The sequence below is a fragment of the Nematolebias whitei genome, chromosome 13, assembly GCF_014905685.2.
Source record: "Nematolebias whitei isolate Nwh7 chromosome 13, NemWhi1, whole genome shotgun sequence".
Classification (NCBI taxonomy): domain Eukaryota; kingdom Metazoa; phylum Chordata; class Actinopteri; order Cyprinodontiformes; family Rivulidae; genus Nematolebias; species Nematolebias whitei.
Window position 1 is genome coordinate 23,670,309 of NC_056510.1, and position 8,364 is coordinate 23,678,672.

Sequence of the window (8,364 nt, forward strand, 5' to 3'; positions counted from 1 at the left end):
GTTTTTTCAACATGCATCCAGAGTTAATACAGCACATGTATTTGTTATTACTATATAATATTTAATTATGAATCATAAAGTTTAAATAATGTAAAATTTAATATAAAACACTGCTTTAGAAGTCAGATGCAGTGCAAAAATAAATATTCAGCTAGTGTTTCTTAAACTAATTGTATTTCACTCTAGAAATGTCTTGAATTAAAGATTAATACAGCATTTATATATATGATTTCTGAAATCACACATTTTTTTTTTATCCCTCAAAGAGAAGCATGATGGGAGGAAACCAGAAAACCTCTTTGCAGTTGAAAAACCTTAAAACTCAATGTTTTCTAAACTTATGAGTGCTTATTAAAAACACAAAAACACACTTGCAAGATGGCAACTTAAGAAAAAAAGCTGCTGTTTTCTGCATCATTTGTCTTTTTAGAGTTTATAGTTCACAGAGGCCAGTGTCATTGGCACTCTGACTGGGGGGTTATCCTGTGAATGTGTGTGTAGGACTTCATGAGGGTCACACTGCCATGGTGAGACACCCCCATTGGTAAAACACACTCCTCTGTCAACGCTCCTCTGTCCACATCCCAGCACATCACGGTGGAGATGACTTGGTTCTTGTTGTCCCTTCCCCCGGTGATAAAAAGTTTGTTGTTGCACGCCGCAATGGCACAACTTGCCCTCTCCCCCAGATTGGTCACAAGAGACCAGGAGTCGGACAGAGGGGAGTAGCAGTACATGGCATGCATGGCACCACCTGAAAACACACACAAAAGAGAGTCAGCATATTAATTTAAAATAAATAGCATTCATTTTCAAAGAATTGTTGCCTTTTGAATTATGAATTATAGGCTTATCCATCCTTGAATAGCTCTGTCTCAACATATTTGGATCTTGTTTGTATTTTTAATGCATGGCAGATTTTCTATTTGCAGTTGTGCATGTAGTGACATTTATAACTCATTAATGTATCCCTTACATGGCTCCCAAACCTTTTGGTTTCAGATCCACAAAATAATAATAATAATAATAATGTCATCACAATGTCAGCACTGTATGTTTCCATACAATGGCGAAATTAGTCTCTGCATTTAACCCATCCACCACCAGGTGGTGCAGTGGGCAGCTATTGAAAGCGCCCGGGGGACATTTTGGGGATTAGACGTGCTGCCCAGAGACGCCACGTGATGTGCAGTGACTGGGGATTGAACCTGGGACTCTCGGGTCCCAAGCCGGCTGCCCTGCCTCTACACAAAATAACAGCAGCAGAAAGCTGTGACACTTAATAACTTTGATTAAAGTCTGCAAACCAGGCCATAACTTATTAACTTGATGTAGACTCTCCCATTTTTAATTCACTTCTTGGTCTGCTGCCTTCATTCATCTCCTCCTACATGTTTCATGGGTGCAGCTACAGCGTGCACTTTCAGGACATCATTACCTGCAGTGTTCCCTCAGTGAGGACTGAACTAGTCAAAAGGACCTTCTCCTACTCCGCTCCTGTTTCCTGGAATATCTTGCAAAAAGATCTGAAGCTCTCGACCTTGACCTCTCTATCTTTAAACATCGCTGTTCCTGCAAAAACCAATGCAGACATTCTTGTTTTTAGTTTTCTACATCTCCTTACAACCTAGCTGTTTTTTGTTTCATTTTTAATACCCTTTTCTTTCATTTGTTTCTCAATTTGTATGCTTTCTTTTATGAGTGTCTATTGTTGTCATTGTTGTGCACTGTTGTCATCACTCTTTGTTAAAACCAGGTCTCTCTTGTAAATGTGTCCCTGAGGCTCAATGGGATTAACCAGTATAAATAAAGGTTGAATGAACAAGGATAGCAACCATTCTTAAATCAATATTATTAACTACAAATTTTAACATTGCATAAAAACTATGGCAAAAAGGGTAATTTTCAATCATTTTTCCATTTGAAAATCATCTCAAGACTCATTCATTCAACCTTTATGTATACAGTTAGTCTCATAGTCACAAGGACTCATTTTGAAGAGAGACCTGTTTTAGACAACTAGATAAGGTGCAAACAACAATAAACAATACAGTAAAATGCTTATAAAATAAAAAAGTAGTGTTATAAACAATACAATCAATGTGCCTTATAAACAAAATAAAATACTAAAAACAAGAACATGTTTGCTTTGATTTTTCTAATGATCTTATCAATTGTTTAAAATCACTTAAAGAGATCAAAGTAGACAAATTCAGATCTTTTTGCAAAATGTTCCAGGTTATAGGAGCAGAGTTATAGAAGGCCTTTTTGCTGAGTTCAGTTCGCACTGAGGGGACACCGTAGGTATTGATGGCCTAAGAGTGCATATTGTAATTGCACTGACAACGTCATGTGGGAGAAGATCTATGAAGGTAGCAGACCAAGGAGTGATTTAAAGATGAAACTGTACCAGTGTGAGCCTGCATGAAGTTAATGATGACCAATTAACCAGTGAATACAGAATGCAGAGATGAGTACAGTAGTTACAGCCAGGTATGAATCAGCGCACCATTATAGACAGCGTCCAACATCTGCAAGGTGCTGGCAGGAGCATGGATGTAAATAATGTCATCGTAATCAATGGCTGATATGAAAGTAACAGCTACAAGGTGTTTCCTGGCATTCAGAGTTACACAAGATCTATTTCTGAAAAAGAAACCCAGTTTTAACGTCAGCGTCTTTGTCAAGTTTTTGACATGAAGCTTAAAAGAGAGATGTGCATCGACCCAAATTTCCAAGTATTTATAAGAATCCACAAACTCAATAGGAACACCATGCATGGATAAGATAGGAGGATGTTGTCACCAACTTTCTGTTTGAAAACAGCATCCCTTTAGCTTAACAGCATTTAGCACCAGTTTGAGACAGAACAAGTCTGACTGAATGATGTCAAATGTAGACTGTAGAAGCTGGAAAACCTTAGCAGCGACTGTTTTAGCTCGACAATAAACAATTGTATTGTCGGCATAGAGATGTAAGAAGGCATCAGGTATGTTCTGACCTACATAACTTACGTAAATTGTAAAGAGAGTAGGTCCTAAAACTGAGCCTTGTGGTACACCATTATTGACAGTTAAATAGCTAGAAGTGCCATTGTGTTGAACACATTGCCTTTGACCTGATAGATAATTAGAAAACCGTCTGACAATGTGATCTGAGAAACCAATATCTGAGAGCTTATGACATAAGATGGCATGATCTATGGTATTAAAAGCTTTGGACAGGTCTAAGTAAAGTGCAGCACAGTAATCTTTAGCATCCAATGCTTCGACAACATCATTACAGTAAAAACCTTCAACGAAGTGGTCATTGTGCTATGTTGTTTCCTGAAGCCAGATTGGTGGGAAGATAAAATGTTAAAAGAATCCAAATACTTTGACTTAAGCATTTACCAATTTTTCTAAAACATTAGCTAAAATACAGAGTTTGGAAATTGGTTAATAATTGTTTAGTATAGTGGGGTCTCCACCCTTTAGTAATGGTAGAGCAAAAGCTGATATATTTAAGCTCATACATTTCTTGTTTTGCAATCCAAGACCCAAACATTTGGAGTCACAACTGTAAGCCTAGTTCAATGTCTTTACATCACAATTTGTAAGCTACCTGTAGACAAGAATATCTGTGGAATTCAGTTTGTTTTGGTGCCTTATTCCTTTTGTATCAAGAATGCTATATTATCTACACAAAACAATAAAACTCAGAACATCTTTTTGAGTTTATGTCTAACATTTGTCTTAAAACTATATGTTCTCTCTTGTTGCTTTGTTTAAGATTGTCCACTCTTTTGAACTTACCAACTATATAAATGCAGTTCTTGAATGTAACAGCGTTGGTGCATTTGGTCTCGATTGGAATGGGTGCCCGCAGCTCCCAGTTGTCTGTCCCTGGTTCCCAGCGCTGAACTTTATCTGTTGCTAGTTTCCCATTGGGACCACCACCAATCACAAAGATCCATCTATCAAAGGTTGCTGCTGCAAATGAGCTGACTCCCATAGCAAGAGGTGTTGCCTGCAGCAAGCCCAAACAGCCAAGGGTTAAGACATGGCACTAAAATTCTGGAAATATTTAGTATAAAGGTACATGTACCTGTGTCCAGCGATTGTGAAATGGATCATAGACCTCAACACTGGCAAGTCTCTGAACTCCATCAAATCCTCCCAGTGCATATACCTTCCCACCATGAACTGCCATCTTGTGCCTCCAGCGTCCACTTGACAGAGACTCAATTTGAATCCATTTATCGAGAGCGCCGTTGTATTTCCAAACATCGTGCTGTGTCTCTTTGCCTCCTAAAACGACAAGATTGTTTAGGAAACCTGTCCCCTTTCTGTTCAGACTTAATTTTATTAAAATATCCAGTAGGTTGTTCATAAAGGTGTCTGCAACAGGTAAGAATCTGTTTCAAAAGTTGTCCCTAAAGGCTTTAAATGAATGAACTTTCACTTTAAGTTTGCAAAACCTTGTGACGGTCTCAATCTGTGCAGTGTGCATCATCCTGAGCCGTTAAGTACAGCCGAGGTGTCAGTTCCTGGGTTGGAAAACACCCCAAACCACAGTAACTGTTAGTGCAGATACTGTCACGTCTTCCTGTTGTTCTCTTCACGTTTATTCTCTCAACTTTTATACGGAAACAGCTTTGATTTTACAACAGCCCAAGATAAAAAACAATATTCATTATATAGAACTTGAATTTTTGTAAACTAATTTTCCTCACAAATGTTCATGAAGTAGTTCTGTGGCAAACATGAGCCCGTCCTCTCACCAGAAATGTAGACTTCATTCTGGAAAGTGATACAAGAGAACTCCACCCATTTTTTGTTTTGGGTTTCATCCTCCATTTCTGTCATTGGCAGCCTGGCCACCTCCAGCCGGCTGCGTCTCAGAGGGTCCAAACATGTGACCGTGGAAATGAAGCGTTCGTCTTTAGAGCAGCCTCCAACGATCAGGAAGACTTCTGATAAAAAGTGCTGCACACGAGGTTTCGTTCGCTCCGAGACCACCTTTAAAACAGACATGTATAAATGTGTTGCTAAGCAATAAATCATGAATGATTGTGTGTAATATTACAGGGTAGTAAGTATACTGACCTCCCTGCCAGAGAGGTGAAACATGCGGGCCTCTTGCAGTAAAGAAAAGGCCTCACTGCAGCGACGTATCAACTCATCTGGCTCCACTTTCTCCACAAAGTATGCTGGCTCCAACAGAGGCAGTCGCACATGTGACAGCAACCTGGTCAGTAACGGATAGCGTTCATCCTGCCGGGCTCTCAGCCAGTGCATCAGGGCTTCAAAAACACACTCCTCACACTTCACGTCCAGGTCATCCCGCTGCAAGATGACCTCCAGAGACTCTGCTGGCAGCTCCACGAAGTCCTGCTGCTGGACCACCTGAGAGAACTGAGACGTGATGAAGTCCTGAGCCCTGATCCTCAAGCCCGGCAGAGCGTGGCTGTCAGCCAGGTTCAGAATCTCGATGCAGCTCTCTAGATGGATGGACTTGCCTAGAAAGCTGGTACAGGCATCGACAACTCGCAGGAACTGAAACGAGAATATTAGCACGTCTCTTAGCTTTTACTGATAACCAACACAATATATTTAGAAAGTGCAGCGCTTGGCGAGGATGATTGCCTTTGTGTTGCATCATCTCTACTTTAAGAAAACTTTTTCATTCTGAGTTCATCTTTAAGTGTACAAGATATGCAAATAGGTAGCATCATAAAATCCCATATGATGACTTTTGAGATGAGTGGTTGCAACAAACTACGTGGTTTCTGTTCCTTTAACACAGAAGATGAATCAGTGATCGAGAATTTCCATAAAGCGTTTTAAATGTTGATTCATTAATCATTAAACCACGGGATGTTTTCTAATTCAGACAAGGCATCAAAGATTCATGGTCTTTATTACCCACTGCCATGGCAATACTGCAGGTAATAATGCAATACCTATGTCTGTGCATTTTGTATTTATTTATTGTTTTGATCACCAAGTACTCCATGAACTACTGGATTAATTTTAATCAAATGTTCATAAAGTAATCACTGGACGTACATCTACAAATGAAGTGCTGTTGTCCGACGTATTGTTTTTGTACTAGTAGTGCTTAGCGTATTCTTAGTTTAGCATATTTCTTAGTTCATATCTTAGATCTTATTACTGTTTTTCTTTACAATTTATACTTTTGTTGGATGTAACTGGGACCCTGTGTACAATTTTGTTCCACCGCGTGTACCACATATGATGCGATTGACAATAAAGAGACCTTGACCTTGAATACCATGTAGTTTAAATCTAATTTGAGAATACCACCACAGCTATTCAATCATAGCAAACACAAAAATAACAACAACTCAGTCAGTTTTACAGACTGTGAGCAATATTTTGTGTGATAGTTGTAGAGGGCTAAGGAATCGCATACTACTGTATGTTTGTTTCAAACTTTGGCATGCAAGATGGTGGGTGATATGCATCATATCGCAGAAATATAGTTTTTGATTTTTATTTGTATTTTGTTCAAGTCAAAATGCAAACTGGGTATAGGTGCAGACAGTGGCATTGACAAAAAGACAGGAAATAGAACTGGAAGTGACAGAAATTAAGATGTTGAGGTTCTCCTTAGGAGTGACAAGGTTGGATAAAACTAGGAGTGAGATCATCAGAGGTACAGCACAGGTTGAACAACTGGGAGACAAAGTTAGAGAGGCCAGACTGAGATGGTTTGGACATGTCCAGAGGAGGGACAGTGGGTATACTGGTAGAAGGATGTTAGAAATGCAGCTGCCAGGGAAAAGACAAAGAGGAGATATATGGATGCAGTTAGAGAGGACATGAAGGTAGTTGGAGTGAGGATACAGAGGACAGAGAGATGGAGGAGGATGACTCACTGTGGAGGGAACAGCCAAAAGTAGAAAAAAGAAAAAAGAGTTCAAATATATTTTTGATCAGTCAGACTGTTTGTCTCTTATTAAATGTAATCACAGTCCACAGTTCAAAAAATAAATACAATCTAACAATTCACTCTGCAGCAGCAGGCAACTTGTTAAATACTGTTCCTTCTGATTATCAGCACTTGCTATCTGAAAAAAATAATCATACCTTTATGAGAAAATAATTCCAACACTGACAGTAATTTCCAGAAGTAAGTGCTGCAGAACTGCTGATATTTAAACTATTAACCTTATTTTACTTCCTGCTTTGTATGGAAATAGTTTTGCTTTGGGCTGACCTGCTGCCATAATTTGTTTTCATTGTTCCAACTTGTGCTCATAAATCTTCCTTTCTTTAAAGATTCTTCAAATCGTGTGTTATGCTCCTCAATGTGTATGTTTCGCCACCTTAACACTAGGACTCCCAGCATTTTCAAATGACTCCTTCTTCTACCAGAGACTGTCAAATGGCAGTTGGAGTAATTTGCATCCCATTAGACCACCTTTTGTTGTGTACAGGTAATGCTGTCCCAGGCAAATGCTAAACGGGGGGATGGGTGATAGTGTGAACGATGTTGATACTCAGATGGAGAAGAAAAAACCCTTGATTGTATCCACCTCCAGGTGGATAAAAAGCCACGTCACAACATATCTAAAAAAGTTAAATCTGGTCCTCTGGACATTCAAAAAAACCAAAACAAAGCAAATCAACAAAAAAAATGTAGAAACGTTTCGTCTCTCATCCGAGAGACTTCTTCAGTCTGAAGCGCTGTATTCAGCTCAGTCTCTTAAATAGCACCTTCTCAGAGTGGATCAACCAGTTTTGCTGCTGACAACCAAAACCAGCTGATCACATGCTCAAGAAGGACCATCAGCCTAACAATGGATCATTAGCACACTGATGGCTGTTTACTATTCACAGAGGGCTGAGTGATACTAGCAATCACAGCATTGTAAGAGGGGGACAGTTGAACCCGGAGGCCTCCACCCCTGTTTAACGATGGACGATTTCTTTTCACAAAGATGGCCTCCTTTACTTTTCTCTCAAACCATCGTTCCTCTCTGTCCAGGATGTGAACATCTTCATCCCTGAAAGAGTGACCGCTGGCCTGGAAATGAGTGTAGACCACAGAGTCCTGGCCTGATGATGTTGATCTTCTGTGCTGGGCCATCCTTTTGGCCAGTGGCTGTTTTGTTTCCCCGATGTAAGACTGATCACAGCCCTCCTGACACTGAACAGCATACACAACATTGCTCTGTTTGTGCCGGGGGACTGGATCTTTGGGATGAACCAGTCTTTGCCGTAATGTATTTTGGGGTTTAAAAGCCACTGGGACGTTATGTTTAGAAAATAAACGTCTCAGTTTCTCTGATACTCCCTCAACATATGGAATGACCACTGGTCTGGGTCTGGGTTCCTCCTTTTCACCTGTTGGCTG

The 8,364-nt window shown here is 39.8% G+C and overlaps 1 protein-coding gene across 1 annotated transcript in view; it reads right to left on the reverse strand.

Moving 5' to 3' along the window:
* Nucleotides 1-455: 455 nt before the first annotated feature.
* The window catches only part of klhl6 (kelch-like family member 6), a 9,934-nt gene continuing 2,025 nt past the window's right edge, over nt 456-8,364 (reverse strand). Inside the window, exons 3-7 of the mRNA XM_037686487.1 lie at nt 5,088-5,537; nt 4,763-5,000; nt 4,087-4,289; nt 3,795-4,008; nt 456-754 (exon numbers count right to left, since the gene is read on the reverse strand). Of these exons, the coding sequence (XP_037542415.1) occupies nt 456-754; nt 3,795-4,008; nt 4,087-4,289; nt 4,763-5,000; nt 5,088-5,537 (1,404 nt within the window). The remainder of the gene's footprint in view (nt 755-3,794; nt 4,009-4,086; nt 4,290-4,762; nt 5,001-5,087; nt 5,538-8,364) is intronic.